At 43.8% G+C, this 22,468-nt stretch overlaps 1 protein-coding gene across 1 annotated transcript in view; it reads right to left on the reverse strand.

Moving 5' to 3' along the window:
* Nucleotides 1-22,468, reverse strand: part of ARHGEF17 (Rho guanine nucleotide exchange factor 17) — a 150,458-nt gene that overhangs the window by 30,983 nt on the left and 97,007 nt on the right. The window contains exons 2-7 of the mRNA XM_070751512.1: nucleotides 20,480-20,557; nucleotides 16,646-16,828; nucleotides 13,582-13,698; nucleotides 10,596-10,688; nucleotides 3,097-3,273; nucleotides 1,210-1,260 (exon numbers count right to left, since the gene is read on the reverse strand). Coding sequence (XP_070607613.1) covers nucleotides 1,210-1,260; nucleotides 3,097-3,273; nucleotides 10,596-10,688; nucleotides 13,582-13,698; nucleotides 16,646-16,828; nucleotides 20,480-20,557 — 699 coding nt within the window. The remainder of the gene's footprint in view (nucleotides 1-1,209; nucleotides 1,261-3,096; nucleotides 3,274-10,595; nucleotides 10,689-13,581; nucleotides 13,699-16,645; nucleotides 16,829-20,479; nucleotides 20,558-22,468) is intronic.

Raw genomic sequence — 22,468 nt, forward strand, 5'->3', positions numbered from 1 at the left:
TTAAAAAAGAAAATGGCAAATAGAAGTTTTAATGTGTATACCAATGATTAAAAATTGACTAATTCACAATAAACACCTTTAAAGAGAGCATATAGGCAAGAGGGGGATATTACAAGAAACATTAATTCAGTTCAGTTAGTGATATAATTATTAGCCTGTTTAATATAAAAATTTAAGTAAATTGAAGTCACTCAAAGGAAGGTAAAGAAAGAGAAGGAGGAAGTAGTTTCTGAGAAGGTAGTAGGAAAGTGGAGAGAAGGAAGAAGAAAGGGGGGAGAGAGGGAAAGAAAGATAGATAGTAGGGATGGTGAGAGTAGGTGGGGAGTGAGAAAAAGAAAAATGAATACAGACTGATAATTGATTAAAAAGATAGAGATGTTGCGATAAATATATATAAAATATATTGTGAGCCGCCCCGAGTCTACGGAGAGGGGCGGCATACAAATCTAATAAATAATAATAATAATTTAAGAAATACAGGGGTGGACAAAAAAATGGAAACACTTGACTTTTTGGGATCATAATGTTTGAACATGTTCAAATCAATCAAAACTTGACATATTTTCATGTTTTTTAAAAATTCTGTTATTTGATATGCTTTTTTAAACTACCTTTTTTTTAACAGAAATTTAAGGAAATTGGTTATAACCTTCTAGAAATGGCAGACCTCTCAGACTTTCAAAGAGGCCCAATTGTTGGTACTCGAATGGCAGGCGCTAGTGTCACAGAAAGTGCCTGAATGTTTGGCGTTTCAAGAGGTCATGTCTCAAGTCACGACTGCTTTTGAAAGAGAAGGGAAAACGTCCTCAGCCAAGCACAGGTCTGGTCGAAAGTTGCAGTGGTCTGGGAGAGACCGTTCGGACTCTAAAGCGAATGGTTAGAGCGGATTGCAAGACCGCAGCTCCTAAGATCACTGCAGAGCTCAATAGACACCTACAGAACCCAGTTTCCACAAAAAACTGTTCGAAGGGAGCTTCACAAATCTGGATTCCAAATCTGGATTTTCAAGGTGTTTCCATTTTTTTGTTCACTCCCTGTATATAACTATGTACTTATATATGTCTCTAAGATACATGCAAGCTATATGCATTAATATTTGTATGAATATGAAATGGAAAATAAAATAAAATGAAAGAAAATGCACCGTTAAACACAGAGTGGGTTTTCCTTCATTTTGCATTCTTGCCAAATATAACAAGGGGGATTTACCATTTCCACCACCATCTCCTGCCGTAAGAACCTCCGAAGTGGAGCTTGAAGCTGTAAGAGACAAGAGACCATCAAACCATCGGTGCCACCTCCAAAACCTTCATCGGCAATTGTCATAATAAATACCAAAGTCTAATAAAGGAGAATATATGCGACTCGAGATTGAACTTTAGGAGAAACCCTCCCATCCTTCTACCTCTCACAATACTAGACAACAGAGTATCAACAGTAGAGACCTTCTATCATATCTCAAGACCTAAAATGGTCACCTAACATCAAAAACATCATCAAAAAAGCACAACAAAGAATGTTCTTTCTGCGCCAGCTCAGGAAGCTCAAACTGCCCAAGGAGCGGCTGATCCAGTTCTACAGAAGAATAACTGAGTCTGTCATCTGCACCTCTGTAACTGTCTGGTTCGGTTCTGCAACCCAACAAGACCAACACAGACTTCAGAGGAGAATCAGAACTGCAGAGAAAACAATGACTGCCAACCTGCCTTCCATGGAGGACCTGTAGACTGCACGAGTCAAAAAGAGGGTGGGGAAAATATTTACTGACTCTTCGCATCCTGGACACAAACTGTTTCAACTGCGACCCTCAAAACGTGGCTACAGAGCACTGCACACCAAGACTACTAGACACAAGGACATTACTCTGCTAAACAAATAATTCCCTCAGTACTGTCCAACTATTTACTAAGTCTGCACTTGTATTACTACTAGTTTTTTCTCATCATCCCTATCACCCATTTCTTTACTTATGACTGTATGGTTGTAACTTGTGGCTTGTATCCTTAAGATTTTAATCAATATGGATTGTTTCCTGATTGTTTATTTGACCCCTATGACCATCATTAAGTGTTGGACCTCATGATTCTTGACAAATGTGCCTTTTCTTTTTGGTACACTGAGGGCATCTGCACCAAAGACAAATTCCTTGTGTGTCCAATCACACTTGGCCAATAAAGAATTCTATTCTGTTCTATTCTATTCCAATTCTATTCTATTCTAATTCTATTCCTATTCTATTCCTATTCTATTCTACTCTACTCTAATTCTAATCCAATTCTATTCCAATTCTAATTCCAATTCTATTCTATTCTATTCTAATTCTATTTCTATTCTATTCTAACTCTGAAATCCTTGATGCTTTTATGAGCTTGGTTTTTTTTTTCTGTGATGCTGTTGGGGTTTTTTTTTGCAGGCGTTTCTTTACCTAACTAGGTAACATCATCAGTGCTAGAAGGGAGTGAGCTTTGCTTTCTGTTTATAAAAAAGTAGCTTGCTTGCAGAGAGCAAACCTTTCTCCCTTCTAACACTGATGATGTTATGTGGTTGCATAAAGAGATGTCTGGGAAAGCTCAGAGAGCACAAAGGAGCCTACAGTTCTTATCTTTCTACTCCACTCTGCAAATCCCACTCCCTTCCAGCATTGATGATGTTACCTAGTTGGGTAATGAAAGGTATGCAAGAAAACTACCAAGTTCAGAGAACCCCAGGGAAGCTACAGTCCTCCTCCTCCTCCTCTCATTGTCCTTCATTCTACAAACATCTTCCCCCCTAACCCTGATGGTGTTACCTAATTGGGTAATGAAACATCTGCAAGAAAACAATTGAATTCAGAGCACACTCCATGTTTCTTTTCCGGATGCATAGTGTAGACCAGGGGTAGGCCAAGTTGGCTCTTCTATGACCTGTGGACTTCAACTCCCAGAATTCCTGAGCCAATTGTGCTACCTCAGGAATTCTGGGAGTTGAAGTCCACAGGTCATAGAAGAGCCAACTTGGCCTACCCCTGGTGTAGGCGAAAGGTAAATCAGCCTTGCTTAATTTGTGGAGAGGACTCCATCCCCCCAACCCCCGCGACCGGAGAATTTCAGAACTTACGTCTTCCATCCCTTCGATGTGGGATTCGATCTCCTGCACTATCCGGGCGTTTCTCTCCACCTCCTCTGCGCTCCTCATGCCTTTGTTGATCTTCTCAGCCACCTGCTTGATGCTCTTCTGGGCTTCTATCAAGAACGGGTAGTCGGGATGCTCCTCCGATGTGTGTTTGAGGAGGTCCTGGTGGAGGGGAAAGAGAGGAGATCTGGTAAGAGCAGGAGGCAACCAAGGTGGGGAAGCTATCAAAAATCAGCATCGAGGTGAAGGGACCTTAAAGGTCTTCTAGTCCAGCTGCCTCCTAAAAGAGGAGACCCTATACCAGTGATTGGGAACTTTTAAAGATCCTGATTGCCCAAACTGTGTGTATGTGCCCAAACTGAAAGGTGATGCACGGATATGTGCGGATATGCGCATGCACAGCAAGAGACCTGCAGACCAGCTGGCTGGTGTGAAGCAGGGCTCTCTACATGAGGCTACCACTGAAAAGCATTTGGAAACTACAAATTGTGCAGAATGCAACCACGCGAGCGGTCACGAGGCTCCCAAGGCATGCCCATGTTTCTCCAGCACTCCGCGGACTGCATTGGCTGCTGATTGGTTTCCAGACGCAATTCAAAGTGTTGGTTATGACCTATAAAGCTCTACATGACATAGGACCAGACTACCTCCGGGACCGCCTTCTGCCGCATGAATTTGAGTCTGGAAGCATAATTTTTAATGTTTTAGCCTTTTTAGAATAGTTTTTTTAGATTAGGTATTTATATTAATTGGATCAGATATGTTATTGTATGCTGTTTTTATTGATGTGTTGTGAGCTGCCCCGAGTCTACGGAGAGGGACAGCATGCAAGTTAAATAAGTAAGTAAGTAAGTAAGTAAGTAAGTAAGTAAGTAAGTAAGTAAGTAAGAATGCTTGGCTGCATAGCTAGAGGTATAACAAGCAGGAAGAAGGAGATTGTGATCTCGCTGTATAGAGCGCTGGTGAGACCACATTTGGAATACTGTGTTCAGTTCTGGAGACCTCACCTACAAAAAGAGATGGATAAAATTGAACGGGTCCAAAGACGGGCTACAAGAATGGTGGAAGGTCTTAAGCATAAAACGTATCAGGAAAGACTTCATGAACTCAATCTGTAGAGTCTGGAGGACAGAAGGAAAAGGGGGGACATGATCGAAACATTTAAATATGTCAAAGGGTTAAATAAGGTTCAGGAGGGAAGTGTTTTTAATAGGAAAGTGAACACAAGAACAAGGGGGCACAATCTGAAGTTAGTTGGGGGAAAGATCGGAAGCAACATGAGAAAATATGATTTGACTGAAAGAGTAGTAGATGCTTGGAACAAACTTCCAGCAGACGTGGTTAAATCCACAGGAACTGAATTTAAAATGCCTGGGATAAACATAGATCCATCCTAAGATAAAATACAGGAAATAATAGAGGGGGAGACTAGATGGACCAGGGGGTCTTTTTCTGCCGTCAATCTTCTCTGTTTCTACGTTTCCTTTTCATTAAACTGGACATATCCGATGTAACCACATCTTGCGCCAAAGCCAGAGCATCTATCCGTCGGTTACTTAACCGACAGCAGTTTTGGGAAACCAAAAAAACACCAGGTGGAAAAATCCATCTCTGCCCAATGTAACCAACTCCTTGGGTGAGTCAGGCCATAAATTTCCCTTGGATAATTGGACACCACAGATGGATAATTGAATGCCAACTCTGCCAGCAATCATCCATCTTCGTAGGGGGCTGGAACCGGAAGGACGGTCGATCCTGGGTGGGCCATTCTCATTCCATCTCCTCCCAATGCCGTCTACTGTACACATAAGGGTTGCCAACAATGTCTCTGCCTTTTGTCACACTACCGCATGGTCTTCCTTCTTCCAAGCCGCTCTGCCTTGCCGAACACTGTATTTTTCGGTTTATAAGGCGCAGCTTTTTCCTACCTAAAAGAGGCTGATATTTAGTGTGTGTCCTATACTCTGAATGTAGCTTTATTTCCCCAGCCCTAACCAGGTGCTAACACTCTTCCCAGCTCTTACCTTGCAGGCTCTTTCATTGTTACTCTCTGCAAGGAAGAATGTTTTCCAGCCCTAAGTCTTTACAGGGTTTGTTTCATTACTCTAACTTGCTCTGAGTAAGTTTCTTTCTAGCCCTAACCAGGTGCTAACGAGGTTCCCAGCTCTTACCGCTTGCAGGCTCTTTCATTGTTACTCTCTGCAAAGAATGTTTTCCAAGCCCTAATTCTTTGCAGAGTTTTCCCATTGTTCTACTTACTCAGAATGTTTCTTTCCAGGTGCTAATGATGTTCCCAGCTCTTACTGGCTTGCAAGCTCTTTCCTTGTTACTCTCTCTGAATAAAGTTTTTTTTAAAGCCTTTAACCAGGGGATAAAATAATCTGCTGAAGCTGACCAGATTAAGAACGCTAGCCAGATGAATACCTGGTAAGCAGATTCTTTTCCCTATTTTCCTCCCTAAAAATTAAGGTTTGTCTTATTTCTCTATCTATCTATCTATCTATCTATCTATCTATCTATCTATCTATCTATCTATCTATCTATCTATCTACCTACCTACCTACCTACCTACCTACCTATTTATTAGATTTGTATGCCGCCCCTCTCCGCAGACTCGGGGCGGCTAACAGCAGTAAAAAAGACAATATAACAAATCTAATATTAAATGTAATTTAAAAAACCCCAATTTAAGAAACCAATCATACCATACAGACATACCATACATAAATTTTATAAGCCTAGGGGAAAGGGAATATCTCAATTCCCCCATACCTAACGACAGAGGTGGGTTTTAAGGAGCTTACGAAAGGCAAGGAGGGTGGGGGCAACTCTGATATCTGGGGGGAGTTGGTTCCAGAGGGTCGGGGCCGCCACAGAGAAGGCTCTTCCCCTGGGTCCCGCCAAACTTATACTCCGGTGCGTCATATACTCCGAAAAATACGGTATATTTCTTCCTTCTCTTGTTGAATGCTTCCTTGACTTCCTGGTTCGTGTGTGAGTTTGCAGCAATCCACTCTTGGGGGGGGGGGGGAGAATGGGACACCGGCCCGTTGCTTCAAGACTTAGGAATTTGGCGAATGTTGACATTTGCCGGAGAGGCTTGACAAAAAAAAGGCTCCGAAAGAATGATTTCCAATTAAAAATAAATAAAAACGTGGAAGCATTAAATCTTTCTCAGAACAGGCAAAGGTCGTAGAGCCCAACATCCTGTTTCTAATAACAGAGTGGGAAGGGGCCCTGGGGGTCTTCCTGCCCAGCCCCTCTACTTATGTTCCTGGGCCATTTCAACAAATCTTTCTGCTTACATCTAGACACCAGGCTGGTACCAGGAGATGGTGAGTTCTAGTCCCGCCTTATCTATGAAAGCTGGTTGGCTGGCTCTGGGCCAATCACCAGGAGACAGTGAGTTCTAGTCCCGCCTTATCTATGAAAGCGGGTTGGCTGGCTCTGGGCCAATCACCAGGAGACGGTGAGTTCTAGTCCCGCCTTATCTATGAAAGCTGGTTGGGTAGCTTTGAACCAATCACCAGGAGACAATGAGTTCTAGTCCCACCTTAGGCGTGAAAGCTGGTTGGGTGGCTTAGGGCCAATCACCAGGAGACGCCGAGTTCTAGTCCTGCCTTAGACACCAAAACTGGCTGTGTGACTTTTCTCACCGTTGCCGTAACTCCAAACAACCATTTAAAGTTACAACGGTATTGAAAAAAAAGTGACATGACTGGTTTTCACACTTAACGACCTTTGTGGCATGCCCACGGTCATGTGATCCAAATTTTGGATGCTGGGCAACTGGCATGTACTTATGACAGTTTGCAATGTCCCAGGGTCATGTAACAGCTGCGTTGCTTAGCCACAGAAACGTTGCGTTCACTTGTGATCCTATACCATCTGTATTTTACATCCACCTGGATAGTACTATGTACTTAACTAGTTATATCTTTTCTTCCATTCATATATCTTTTCCTCTATTCTCCATTGACATATTCTATTCTCATATATTTTCTTCTATCCTTTCCCCGATATCTATCTATCTATCTATCTATCTATCTATCTATCTATCTATCTATCTATCTATCTATCTATCTATCATCTATCTATCTATCTATCTATCTATCTATCTATCTATCTATCTATCTATCTATCTATCTATCTATCAGATTTGTATGCCGCCCCTCTCCATAGACTCGGGGCGGCTAACAACAATAATAATACAATGTAAACAAATCTAATACTGTATTTAAGTTAATTTAAAAACCCCAATTTAAGAAACCAATCATATATACAGACATACCATGCATAAATTTTATAAGCCTAGGGGGAAGGGAATATCTCAATTCCCCCATGCCTGACGACAGAGGTGGGTTTTAAGGAGCTTATGAAAGGCAAGGAGGGTGGGGGCAACTCTGATATCTGGGGGGAGTTGGTTCCAAAGGGTTGGGGCCGCCACAGAGAAGGCTCTTCCCCTGGGTCCCGCCAGACGACATTGTTTAGTTGACGGGACCTGGAGAAGGCCAACTCTGTGGGACCTAATCGGTCGCTGGGATTCGTGTGGCAGAAGGCGGTCCCAGAGATATTCTGGTCCGATGCCATGAAGGGCTTTGTAGGCCATAACCAACCCTTTGAATTGTGGCCAGAAACTGATCGGCAACCAATGCAGACTGCGGAGTGTTGGGGTGACATGGGCATATTTGGGAAAGCCCATGATTGCTCTCGCAGCTGCATTCTGCACGATCTGAAGTTTCCGAACACTCTTCAAAGGTTGCCCCATGTAGAGAGCATTACAGTAGTCGAGCCTTGAGGTGATGAGGGCATGAGTGACTGTGAGCAGTGAGTCCCAGTCCAGATAGGGTCGCAAGTGGTGCACCAGGCGGATCTGGGCAAACGCCCCCCCTCGCCACAGCTGAAAGATGTTTCTCTAATGTGAGCTGTGGATCGAGGAGGACGCCCAAGTTGTGGACCTATTTACTACTATATGTTTTTATTCTCTTTAACTTTCAATTTGTATTGGACAAAATAAATAAACAAGCAAACAAACAAACAAATATATGAACAAACCAGCAATGTATACTATAACACTATTGTTTTAAGAGCTGGTGTTGCAGATTGCCATAAGGGGGAGCTAAAAGCGTGATTCTCTCTCTCGGCTATTCTCTGCTATTCATTGCTAGTTGTGGTTTGTCTATGTGACTATGCTGTAGTAAGAACTGTGTTCAAATGCTGGTTTCTTGTATTTGTAAGCTGAACAAGTAAGCTTGCAGTACCGAGAGTTATTGACTGATTTAAATGTGTATGACTAGGACTGTTCTTGACTAAGATATTTGCCAAAGTAAATAATATTTTATTTGTTTGTTTGTTTTGTCAAGTATGTATTGGTGGTATACAAAGATATAACAATATTTATGTACATGAGACTAGTAACAGAGAAACTTACTGACTTCTTAGGAATCGGGAGAGGTCAACAGTGGTCAGTCTAAGGGTAAAGTTTTGGGGGTTTGGTGATGATACTACAGAGTCAGGTGGTCAGTTCCATGCATCAACTACTCGGTTATTAAAGTCATATTTCCTGCAGTTGAGTTTAAAGCGGTTTACTTTAAGTTTGTATTTATTGTGTGCTCATGTATTGTTGTGGTTGAAGATGAAGTAGTCGTTGACAGGAAGGACACTGTAGCAGATGATTTTATGGGCTATGCTGAGGTCATGTTTAAGGCGACGTAGTTCTAAGCTTTCTAAAACTAGGATTGTGAGTCTAGTTGCGTAAGGGATTCTGTTGTGAGTGGAGGAGTGGAGGGCTCTTCTAGTAAAGTATCTCTGGACATTTTCTAAAATGTTTATGTCCGAAATGCGGTGTGGCTACCAGACAGATGAGCTGTATTCAAGGATTGGTCTGGCAAAAGTTTTGTATGCTCTGGTTAGTAATGTGAGATTACTAGAGCAGAAGCTACTGAATTTATTTTTATTTTATTTATTTATTTATGGGATTTGTATGCCGCCCCTCTCCGGAGACTCGGGGCGACTAACAGCAATAATAGACAGCGTATAACAATAATCCAATACTAAAAACAATTAAAAACCCATTATAATAAAAAAACCAAACATACATACAGACATACCATGCATAAAATTGTAAAGGCCTAGGGGGAAAGAGGATCTCAATTCCCCCATGCCTGGCGGCAGAGGTGGGTTTTAAGTAGCTTACGAAAGGCAAGGAGGGTGGGGGCAATTCTAATCTCTTGGGGGAGTTGGTTCCAGAGGGCCGGGGCCGCCACAGAGAAGGCTCTTCCCCTGGGTCCTGCCAAGCGGCATTGTTTCGTTGACGGGACCCGGAGAAGACCCACTCTGTGGGACCTAACTGGTCGCTGGGATTCGTGCAGCAGAAGGTATGAATGTATCTGGATTGTTGTTATTGAATTATTACTTGTATCTCTGAGCTACCAGCTGGATATTTGCAAAACCTCCATGTTTCCTCTGTGTATGTGTATCTTTGACTACTCAGAGATTACTCTGCACACTCCTAATACTTAACACCCTTCAAATGAATGGATCAGGGCTATTTTAGAAAACAGATTCTTTTTTTCTCCCTTCCGAAGGATGGAGGACTCATCGGTCCAAAAGGAGTAATTGCTCTTTCTCTCAAATTGTTCCAAAATGGGACTTGGAACAGGAATGTGAAATATTCAAGGAATTCAGCCAGGAAGGGAAAACTTGACCGATTCACCATCGGGGAAAAAAAATCAGAGCAAAACGAACAGCAACTCCACCAAAAACACAAGAGGCAAAAAAATTCCCATGGAAAATGTCCAAGGCATTACTGGCTGCTTCTAGTCCTCTCTGAGTTTACGCAAGAAATCTCCCTTGGGGAATTTTTAATAGAGCAAAAAATAAATCAATGAAAAAATGGGTTTTCTTTTCCAGCATCCAATGATTGTGCAGCAATTTGGTTAAGTCTTTGAAATATGTTTTTTTTGGGGGGGGGGGGGGCAAAAAAAAAAACACTAGAGAAGTAAAACAGACAGAAGAAAGGAAAAACCCAAAACTAAGAGAATAAAAATAAGGCTAATACGAGGAGCTCAAAAATATCATTGGCAGTCCTCCACTTACAGCAATTCATTTAGCGATGGTTCGGAGTTACGACGGCATTGAAAAAAGGGACTTATGATTTAACATTCAGATGCTCAGAAACTTGACTCACATTTATGACCGTCACAGAGTCCTAGGGGGGGGTGTCACGTGATCCCCTTTCGTGGCCTTCCGACAAGTGAAGTCCCAGATTCACTTAAAAACCACGTTTTAACTTTAACTTTAAAACCGCAGCGAGGAAAGTCATTAAAACGGAGCAAAATTCACACAGCAACTGTCTCGCTCTACAACGGGAATCTGGGGGCCGGTTGTGGTCGTAAGTGGAGGACCGCCGGAACGCACTTCTGCACCTAGGCCGATGGTGGCTTCCTTGGAGCCCAATACCTGCCCATGCTTGAAATACTCACTTTGACCAGAAGTTCGTAGCGTGGAATCCGTTGCACTGGTTTGATGAGGAGATCGGAGAGCGCCTGCTTCTCTTTGTTTTCCCGCATGCTTTGCTACAGGGGGCAAAAATATTAAATATCTTAAATGTCTCCAATTAAAGAGCTGGGGTGGACATGCTTTTGTCTAATAGTTAAGGCACCAGGAGACGGTGAGTTCTAGTCCCGCCTTAGGCATGTAATATGGGTGCCTTTGGGCCAATCACCAGGAGAGGGTGAATTCTAGCCCCGCCTTAGGCATGTAATATGGGTGCCTTTGGGCCAATCACCAGGAGAGGGTGAATTCTAGCCCCGCCTTAGGCATGTAATATGGGTGTCTTTGGGCCAATCACCAGGAGAGGGTGAATTCTAGCCCCGCCTTAGGCATGTAATATGGGTGTCTTTGGGCCAATCACCAGGAGAGGGTGAATTCTAGTCCCGCCTTAGGCATGTAATATGGGTGTCTTTGGGCCAATCACCAGGAGAGGGTGAATTCTAGCCCCGCCTTAGGCATGTAATATGGGTGTCTTTGGGCCAATCACCAGGAGACGGTGAGTTCTAGTCCCGCCTTAGGCATGTAATATGGGTGTCTTTGGGCCAATCACCAGGAGAGGGTGAATTCTAGTCCCGCCTTAGGCATGTAATATGGGTGTCTTTGGGCCAATCACTGGGAGACAGTGAATTCTAGCCCCGCCTTAGGCATGAAATCTGGGTGACTTTGGGCCAATCACCAGGAGAGGGTGAATTCTAGTCCCGCCTTAGGCATGTAATATGGGTGTCTTTGGGCCAATCACTGGGAGACAGTGAATTCTAGCCCCGCCTTAGGCATGAAATCTGGGTGAATTTGGGCCAATAAAACCAAAACCTTCCCTTTTACACCACTCCTTTAGCCACACATTAAACTCCGCTACACGCTGGCCTTTAAGTTTTTTTGTTCCTTATAAACTGGTAAAACCTCTGAAAAGATAAGCCTCTACTACTAGAATAGAATAGAATAAAGAATAGAATAGAATAGAATTCTTTATTGGCCAAGTGTGATTGGACACACAAGGAATTTGTCTTTGGTGCAGATGCTCTCAGTGTACATAAAAGAAAAGAGACATTTGTCAACAATCATGAGACAATCACTTAATGATTGTCATCAGGTACAAAGAAGCAAACAGGAAACAATCAGGATTAATAAAAAACTGAAGGATACAAGCAACAAGTTATACAGTCATAAGTGGAAGGAGATGAGTGATAGGAATGATGAGAAAAAAACCAGTAGTAAAGTAGTGCAGACTTAAACTCTGGAAGTCATTCTGCACAGAGAGAGTTCATCTTTTTGGGACAGATCGTTTGTGCCAAGCTGTATAATAGCATCAACGTCACAGTCCTTAATGGCGTTCTTGGCTATCTTAAGAATACGCCTCTAGTCTCTGGTCATAGTTCCCTCTAAGCTGAGCAGTGAGCAATCGCTCACTTAAAAACCATCATCAACTCAGAGTTTTCCAAACCTGCCCAGAGGCCGAGAGGGAAAGAGTGAGAGGGAAGGAGAGAGAGAGAGGAAGAGAGAGAAACAGATAGAAAAAAGAGAGGAAGGAAAGAGAAAGAAAAAGAATGGGAGTAAGGAAGAGAGAAAGAAAATCAAAATCTAGTTTGAAACTAGCTCCACTATTTAAGTGGCATTTTGATATTGACAGAGTTGCCCTTTTATGAGCTCACTGTTATAGACACACAGTACAGTATTTTATTTTGAAAGTCTCTGGGGCAAAACAGGGTGGGTTTTTAGTTTGTTTGTTTGTTTGTTTATTTGTTTATTATTTCTGTGCCGCCCAGTCCCGAAGGGACTGCCGCTCAGACACTATACTTTTCCACCCCCCCCCCCCCCCAAAAAAAATTAGAGGGAACACTGTCTCTGGTGACACCCATCAAAGCCTCCACATCCTTTCCTAAAATTTACATCCCTTATAAGTGAATCACCAACCAGGAGGTGGCTTCTCTTTTTGGACACTTTGCTGCTCTTGTGTGACTGTTGGGTAACACCTGATTCAAATGTCCCCCTTCCTAATCTGCTTATTTGAGCTATCATGATCACAACTACCTTGACCTCTCGCTTTAGTGTTCCTATTAAGGTCAGCAAGGGCAATAGACCTTAATAATATGTCAAGGAAGGAAGGAAGGAAAGAGGAAGGAAGGAAGGAATAAAGGAAAGGAAAAGAGAAAGAAAGAAAGAAGAAAGAAAGTGTTTTACAAACTCAGCCTCTTGACCCCAACAATCTGGGTCCTCATTTGACCCACCTCGGAAAGATGGAAGGCTGAGTCAACCTTGAGCTGGTGGTGAGATTTGAACTGCTGAACTTCGGCTAGTAGTTAGCTGAGGTAGCTTGCAGTGCTGCACTCTAACCAGTGCACCACCACAGCAAAGAAAGAAAGAAAGGGAAAAAAGAGGGGGGGGGGGAGAAAGAGTAAAAGAAGGAAGGAAGGAAGGAAAGCAAGAAAGAATGAAAGAAAGGAAGAAAGAAAGAAGGAAAGAAAGAAAGAAAGCGGGTGGAAGGAAAGGAAGGAAAAGAAAAGGAAAGAAAAAGAGAAAGAGAAAAAAGAAAAGAAAGAAAGAAAGAAAGCGGGTGGAAGGAAAGGAAGGAAAAGAAAAGGAAAGAAAAAGAGAAAGAGAAAAAAGAAAAGAAAGAAAGAAAGAAAGAAAGTGGGTGGAAGGAAAGGAAGGGGAAAAAAAGGAAAAAAATAAGAGAAAAAGGAAAAGAAAAAGAAAGAAGGAAAGAAAGAAAGAAAGAAAGCGGGTGGAAGGAAAGGAAGGAAAAGAAAAGGAAAGAAAAAGAGAAAGAGAAAAAAGAAAGAAAGAAAGAAAGAAAGAAAGAAAGAACAAAACAGAGAGAAGCACAGACAAGAACTAACTATCTGAAAATCGATCATTAGGAGGCTTCTGGTTCAAGAAGATGTGAAAATGGGAAGGACAGACAGACAGAGCTCTTACCGCCAGAAATTTCATAAACGCTGGCCGGGCTTCCTTGGCAATCCTTATGGCATCTTTGGCATTTAGAAAATTATCGATGTAGGCAGAATAAATATTCACCAAGATGTCTTTGGAAAACTAAAAGAAAAAGAGGAAAAGCATTAACCAATGTGCAAACAAGGATATTTGATGCAGAATGGGAGAGATAAGAAGCCGTGATCAACCTTTCTATGAGTTAAATTCAATAATAGATTATCTACCTGCCAAACATTTTTCCATTAATTATACTAGATACATCACAATGTCAACCACTTGAAAACAGAGTCAGAAGTTTAAACATTTTGAACTCCTTTGCAAAGGGTGGGAAGCTATCATTGTTGTAATATAATTTCTCAGTATTCACCTAGGAGGCCTAATAAATGTACAGGTATATCTGGACTTACAACCAGTGGTGGGTTGCTAACCGGTACACGCCAAGCTCCGTTCCGGTAGCGGCTGCCAGATGGTGCAATTTGCGCCGTCTTTGCTGGTTTGTCGGGGCGCCACCATCTTTCCCCCCGAATTTTGGTGCCTTTTTTGCTTCCTATGCAGAAGCAAACCAGGGCTTTGCCGGCAGGCCTTGGGGGGGGGGCAGGGGCGCATGAGAACTGACATCTTTTAACCCCGGTCGAAACAGATTTTGATTGGTACGCGTGATAGTGTGATTGTATGAATTACTTTTAAGGGTGATAAGATAAGGGTTACCCTGATAAGGTGGAGTGGCTGTGGGTTTTGCCTCCCAAGGACAATTCCATCTGCCCATCCATCACCCGGGGGGGGGAGTTATTGACCCCCTCAGAGAGGGTCCGCAACTTGGGCGTTCTCCTCGATCCACAGCTCACATTAGAGAAACATCTTTCAGCTGTGGCGAGGGGGGCGTTTGCCCAGATTCGCCTGGTGCACTAGTTGCGGCCCTATCTGGACCGGGACTCACTGCTCACAGTCACTCATGCCCTCATCACCTCGAGGTTCGACTACTGTAATGCTCTCTACGTAGGGCTACCTTTGAAGAGTGTTCGGAAACTTCAGATCGTGCAGAATGCAGTTGCGAGAGCAATCATGGGCTTCCCCAAATATGCCCATGTTACACCAACACTCCGCAGTCTGCATGGGTTGCCGATCAGTTTCCGGTCACAATTCAAAGTGTTGGTTATGACCTATAAAGCCCTTCATGGCATCGGACCAGAATATCTCCGGGACCGCCTTCTGCCGCACGAATCCCAGCGACCGGTTAGGTCCCACAGAGTGAGTCTTCTCCGGGTCCCATCGTCTAAACAATGTTGTTTGGTGGGACCCAGGGGAAGAGCCTTCTCTGTGGCGGCCCCGACCCCCTGGAACCAGCTCCCACTAGAGATTAGAATTGCCCCCACCCTCCTTGCCTTTTGCAAGCTCCTTAAAACCCACCTCTGTCGTCAGGCATGGGGGAATTGAGATATTCCCTTCCCCCTAGGCTTATAGAATTTATACATGGTATGCTTGTATGTATGAGTGGTTCTTTAAATTGGGGATTTTTAGATTATTTTTAATATTAGATTTGTTTACATTGTCTTCTTTATTGTTGTTAGCCGCCCTGAGTCTGCGGAGAGGGGCGGCATACAAATCTAATAAATAAATAAATAAATAAATAAATAAATAAATAAATAAATAAATAAATAAATAAATAAATAAATAAAATAGTCTACTCCGAAGGAAGAACCCAGGAGAATCGCTAGCAGCCATCTCAAGCTGAACAAAAAAAGAGGACAACGTTACCAACTTACGAGAAATCTCCCACGTGAATTACCAGCCGGGGCATTTGACGCACTTTCCCAAGGGACTGGGGGGGGGGGGGGATCTGATTTGTGAGTTAACCACTGACGTTGTGTCTGTGAGTCATCGCCCGTTGCCTTCCAAACACACCCTTAACCTTATTACTGTTGAAATCTAATTCCTGCCAACCTTGGTTAACCTCAAAACCCGAAGCACCGTTAGGCCCGGTTAATCACGGTGGAATAGGCCAGAATTGGACCAATGAAAAGCCAGCTTGGTACTCTCCTTAACGTGCTGAGCCAGAAACCAGGAAATGGCGAGTTCTAGCTTTGCCCTAGGTATAGAAAGCTGGCTGGATGACGCTGGGCCAGTCACCAGGAGTCCGTAAGTTCTAGTCCCGCCTGAGGGATGAAGGTCAACTGGGTAACTTTGGACCAATCACCAGGAGTCGGTGAGTTCTAGTCCCGCCTTAGTCATGAAAGTGAGCTGGGTGATTCTGGGCCAATCACCAGGAGATGGTGAATTCTAGTCCCGCCTTAGGGATGAAAGTCAGCTGGGTGACTTTGGGCCAATCACCTGGAGACAGTGCGTTCTAGTCCCGCCTTAGTCATGAAAGTGAAGTGGGTGACTCTGGACCAATCACCAGGAGTCGGTGAGTTCTAGTCCCGCCTTAGTCATGAAAATGAGCTGGGTGACTTGGGCCAATCACCAAGAGACAGTGAGTTCTAGTCCTGCCTTAGGGATGAAGGTCAGCTGGGGAACTCTGGGCCAATCACCTGGAGACAGTGAGTTCTAGTCCTGCCTTAGTCATGAAAGCGAAGTGGGTGACTCTGGGCCAATCACCAGGAGACAGTGAGTTCTAGTCCTGCCTTAGGGATGAAGGTCAGCTGGGTGACTCTGGGCCAATCACTAGGAGTTCTTGTCCCGCGTGCCAGCAGATATGGCTCCGCGTGCCACCTGTGGCACCCGTGCCATAGGTTCACCATCACTGCCCTAGAGTTACAAACTACAGACTAATTCCTTTTCCCATCCAAGTATTCTTGTCTTTTTCTAGTCTTCTAAAATGGGCGTCTAACAAAGGCTCCTGGTCTTCCTCCTCCTCCCCTAAGTCAGACTCTACTGTCGTTGGCATCTCTGCCACTTCTGGTGGCCCTTCAGGTTCATCCCTCACTCTCACTCTCTGCATCAGCTGGCAACCCCACTGGCCCAGGGTACCAAGATGGGCCGGGCTCATCCTCCTCAGAGTCTACCCATACCAGAGTTGGTCAAGGACCACCCACAACGGCACGATACTCACCGACTCTACCAGGATCTCCCCCACTTTCTGCTTCTCGTGCCAGTTCTGGACGCATTCGGAAATCTCCTCCAGGAACTCCTCGTGATGTTCCAGCAACTCGGGAATCTGGTCGAAGATCTCGTCCACCAGCGAGGGGTCGCAGAGGGTGGAATTTTCCGGCTGCTTCAGGGGCTTCATGTAACCCTGGAATACGAAGGGAAGGAAACCAAAATAGATGGATTTGGAAACGGCAGGAAGTCGGCCTGATTTCACGGAGCGCCGGTGGAGGGCAGACGGTCCGAGAATAGAGACTCAGCAAGGAGCTTTTCTTATAAGTGGGTTTCATTTAAAACGCCCAGAATTAAGCCTGGGAACTCCAGAGGCTTTGAAGTATAACAAAAAACAGTCCATTCCAAAATTTTTTAAAAATGAAACAAATACAGATACTTTATTTTTCGGAGTATAAGACACACCTTTTCCCACCGAAAAAAGGCTGAACATTTGGGTGCATCTTATACAGTGATACCTTGTCGTACAAACTTAATTGGTTCCGGGACGAGGTTCTTAAGGAGAAACGTTTGTAAGACGAAACAATGTTTCCCATAGGAATCAATGGAAAAGTGATTAATGCGTGCAAGCCCAAAACTCACCCCTTTTGCCAGTCGAAGCACCCGTTTTTGCGCTGCTGGGATTCCCCTGAGGTTCCCCTTCATGGGAAACCCCACCTCTGGACTTCTGTGTTTTTGTGATGCTGCAAGGGGAATCCCAGCAGGGGAATCCCAGCATTGCAAATACGAGTGCTTCGCTGGCAACAGAAGTCCGGAAGTGGGGTTTCCCAGCGAGGGGAGCCTCAGTGAAATCGCAGCATCGCAAAAACACCTAAGTCCTCAAAACCCCACCTCCGGACCTCTGTGTTTTTGCGATGCTGCAATTTCACTGAGGCTCCCCTCGCTGGGAAACCCCACCTCCGGACTTCCGTTGCCAGTGAAGCACCCGTTTTTGCACTGCTGGGATTCCCCTGCAGCATCACAAAAACACAGAAGTCCGGAGGTGGGGTTTCCCATGGAGGGGAGCCTCAGGGGCATCCCAGCAGCGCAAAAAAGGGTGCCTCAGTGGCAACGGAAGTCCGGAGGCAGGGAATCCCAGCAGCGGCGGTAGGTTTGTAAGGTGAAAGTAATTTGTAAGAAGAGGCAAAAAAATCTTAAACCCTGGGTTTGGATCTCAAAAAGTTTGTATGACGAGGCGTTTGTAAGACGAGGTAACACAGTATTTTGAATGTAGCTTTTTTGAAGCTTTTTTTTTTAGCAAGGTGCTAACAATCTTGCAGGCTTTTTTATTGCTACTCCCTCCGAATAAGATTTTTTCCAGCCCTAAGTCTTTGCAGGCTTTTTTTCATTGCTACTCGTTCCAATTTTTTCCCAGCCCTAACCAGGGGATAAAATAATGTGATGAAGCTGACCAGACTAAGAAAGGTAGCCAGATGAATACCTGGCAGGTAGATTTCCCCCCTCCTATTGCCCCCCTCCCCAAAACTGAGGGGCATCTTATACAGTGATCCCCCGCTCGTTGCGAGGGTTCCGTTCCAGGAGCCCCCGCAACGAGCGGGTTTTCGCGAAGTAGCGATGCGGAAGTAAAAACACCGTCTGCGCATGTGCAGACGGTGTTTTTACTCCCACAGCGCTAGCGAGGAGCCGAAGATTGGGGGCGGGGCGGCTGTTTGCCGCCGGCATGGAGGGCTTCCTAGCAGCCCCCCAAACCCGGGTTGGGGGTCCGGGGGGCGCTGGCTCTCGGCGCTTTTGAGCTGAGTCCGGAAGCGAATTCGCTTCCGGACTCAGCTCAAAAGCGCCGATAGCAAGCGGCAAGGAACGGCTTGTCTCGGCGCTTTCGAGCTGACCGGACTCAGCTCGAAAGCGCCGAGACAAGCCGTTCCTTGCCGCTTGCTATCGGCGGTTTTGAGCTGAGTCCGGAAGCGAATTCGCTTCCGGACAGCTCAAAAGCGCCGATAGCAAGCGGCAAGGAACGGCTTGTCTCGGCGCTTTCGAGCTGACAGCTCGAAAGCGCCGAGACAAGCCGTTCCTTGCCGCTTGCTATCGGCGGTTTTGAGCTGAGTCCGGAAGCGAATTCGCTTCCGGACAGCTCAAAATCGGCGAGAATGAATGGGGTGGGCGGGCGAAGGGCGGGCGGCAGCGAGGAGTTTGCGTGGGCGGTGGGGAAACTCCTCGCTGACGCCAGCAAGAGGGGGAAGACCCAGGGAAGCCGCTGCCATCTACGCATGCGTGCCCGGCACGCATGCGTAGATGGTATTTTTGACTTCCGGGTTGAAAAATAGCAAAGTACCCTGTTCGCAATGGTTGGGGACGCAATAAACGGGGGATCACTGTACTCCGAAAAATACGGTACTCCTTGACTTTTTTTTTTACAATCGCAACCAAGTTCAAATTTTCTATTTCCACTCCTGCGGAAGTGTCTACACGCCGACCAAACTTGGCAACTTGACTTCAACTTCCAGAATCCTCCAGCCAGCATAGCATAGCTGGCTGGAGAATTCTGGGAGTTGAAGTCCACAAGTCTTAAAGTTGCCAAGTTTGGGGACCCTTGGTCTACAGTAATCTCTCGCTACTTCACGGTTCATCTTTCGTGGATTCGCTACTTCACGGGTTTTCAAAGGGGGCTTAAATCCATTGAAAATTTAAAATCCATTAAAAATTCATAAAATTCTTCTACAGTACTCCTGTACTCTATTAAAGAAACTGGTAGGACATCCCATGTAGTTCCAGCTGAGAAACATTATAGAACGACTGTTTAATGCAGAGGGTGGGTTTTAAAAGTCCAGATACTTGTTAAATTAGGTACCCCCCCCTTACCTTTCCTGACTCAACATATGAGATCGGTATGATTGTCTTAGAATTGTTAGTTGTTTATAATAATGGGGTTTGTAATATAGTTTATATTGGATTTGTATTTTATTGTACCTATTATTCTTGTGAGCTGCTCCGAGCCCTAATAAATAAATAAATGAATAAACAAACAAACAAACAAACAAAAATCTTTCCTCTACTTCACGGTAATTCGTTTTTCTTCCCCCCCCCCCGATAAATTTTATTAATTTTCATAAAATAGACAAAACTGACAAACATACATTTAACATAAAAATGGGGTTGCAACTTCCCCGCTTATTCTGGAAGTTAAATTTCAATACAGAAAAAAGAATACATTATGAATACTTTAAATCTACTTATTACTTTAAATGAAAAGAAGAAATTTGTTTAACCTTGTATAATAAGTCTTCATATATAAACTACTTCCAACACAAAGTTTAAATCATATCCATACTTCTACAATTCTCCTATTCTTTTTACTTTTAATTCTTCTTCTTCTTTATCCATATATAGACTTTGTTCCAAATCTCATAAAATTCAAGTTCCTCTTGGTCTTTTAACCGTCTTGTCATCATATCCATTTCAGCGCAGTCTAATATTTTCTTAATAACCTCTTCCTCTTTGGGAATATTTTCCCCTTTCCAATTTTGCGCATATACTATCCTGGCCGCTGTCAAAATATGAATAACTAAATGTTGGAAATGTAAGAAAGAAATAGGTTCCTATTATCATCAATGGTGGATGTGTAGTAAAGTTCAGCTTTATTGGAAAATTATAGAAAGAATAATAAAAGAAATAGTAACACAGGAGAAAGAAAAAACCCCAGAATTTTATTTACTGGGTATAACTAATCAGAAATATAAGAAAGAAATTCTACATTTAGGAAATTCGTTTTTCATGGTTGGTCTTGCAACGCATCCCCCACGAAAAACGAGGGATCACTATATTTCCAATCTTGCCAAAAAGGATAATTTACCTGCATCAAGGTGCGAAGAGACTCCACATACGACTGTTCTGTGTCCAATAGAGTCATGGTGACATGTTTCCGCATATCCTGCAACGAAGAACAGAGGGGCATTAAAAGATCATCTGTCCTGCCCTACATACGCCTTGTCCTTCTCTGGGTACAAATGATCCTCACAGTCTTCGGAGAGGGGCAGCATACAAATCTAATAAATTATTATTATTATTATTATTATTATTATTATTATTATTATTATTATTGCGTTGGGTCAGGCACCGTGGATACTAGCGACGAGCGTCCCCACCTCTTGCTCCAGGTCTGGACGTGATCTACAGCCCCAGACACCTCCAGCCCTAAACACGCACAGTTATATTTATAGAGGAATATAAATAAATATGAGATTGGAACGGCGACACTTGCAAGTGATTGACAGCCTGTCACAAAAGAGACTCTGCAAGGGTCGACTATCGTACAACATCCGAATGATAGAATGACGTGCGGCGCACAATTTTGACCTGGTTTGTTCCACTGATACACGTAGTCCTCGACTTACGACGACAACGGAGCCCCAACATTTCTGTTTCCTAAAGCGAGACATTTGTGGGGTGAATTTTGCTCCGCTTTATGACCGTTCTGAACACCGTTATTGTTAAGGGAATCCCTGGAGTTGTGAAGTTAGCTAAGTGGATTTGGCTGTCCCCCCCTCCGTGGACGTGGCTTGTCAGAAGGTCGCAAAAGAGGATCATGTGACCCCGGGACACTGCGACCGTCATATATAGAAACATAGAAACATAGAAGTCTGACGGCAGAAAAAGACCTCATGGTCCATCTAGTCTGCACTTATACTATTTCCTGTATTTTATCTTAGGATGGATATATGTTTATCCCAGGCATGTTTAAATTCAGTTACTGTGGATTTATCTACCACGTCTGCTGGAAGTTTGTTCCAAGGATCTACTACTCTTTCAGTAAAATAATATTTTCTCATGTTGCTTTTGATCTTTCCCCCAACTAACTTCAGATTGTGTCCCCTTGTTCTTGTGTTCACTTTCCCATTAAAAACACTTCCCTCCTGAACCTTATTTAACCCTTTAACATATTTAAATGTTTCGATCATGTCCCCCCTTTTCCTTCTGTCCTCCAGACTCTACAGATGGAGTTCATGAAGTCTTTCCTGATACGTTTTATGCTTAAGACCTTCCACCATTCTTGTAGCCCGTCTTTGGACCCCTTCAATTTTGTCAATATCTTTTTGTAGGTGAGGTCTCCAGAACTGAACACAGTACTCCAAATGTGGTTTCACCAGCGCTCTATATAGCAGGATCACAATCTCCCTCTTCCTGCTTGTTATACCTCTAGCTATGCAGCCAAGCATCCTGCTTGCTTTCCCTACCGCCTGACTGCACTGTTCGCCCATTTTGAGACTGTCAGAAATCACTACCCCTAAATCCTTCTCTTCTGAAGTTTTTGCTAACACAGAACTGCCAATACAATACTCAGATTGAGGATTCCTTTTCCCCAAGTGCATTATTTTACATTTGGAAACATTAAACTTCAGTTTCCATTGCTTTGACCATTTATCTAGTAAAGCTAAATCATTTGCCATATTACAGACGCCTCCAGGAATATCAACCCTATTGCACACTTTAGAGTCATATATGAGTCAGCTGCCAAGTGTCTGAATTCTGATCATATGAGGGAATGCTGCAACGGTCATAAATGTGAAAAACAGTCACAATTCACTTTTTTTCAGTGCTGTTGTAATTTCAGACGGTCACTAAACAATGTGTGCCTTCATAGAGAGATATGTATATCTTGTATATTTACAATGGGTCAATTTTGGCTGCTCAGCCAAAAGTCATGAATTGTGTAAGTCATTTGTCTCCAGATGTCCAAGAACCTCAACACCTAGCATGTCTATGTTGACTTGGGTGACGACCAACTTTGGATGGTCAACGAACTGTTGTAAGTCAAGGACTACATTTATCACCCAAGAATCTG

This window comes from Erythrolamprus reginae, chromosome 4 (assembly GCF_031021105.1).
Source record: "Erythrolamprus reginae isolate rEryReg1 chromosome 4, rEryReg1.hap1, whole genome shotgun sequence".
Classification (NCBI taxonomy): domain Eukaryota; kingdom Metazoa; phylum Chordata; class Lepidosauria; order Squamata; family Dipsadidae; genus Erythrolamprus; species Erythrolamprus reginae.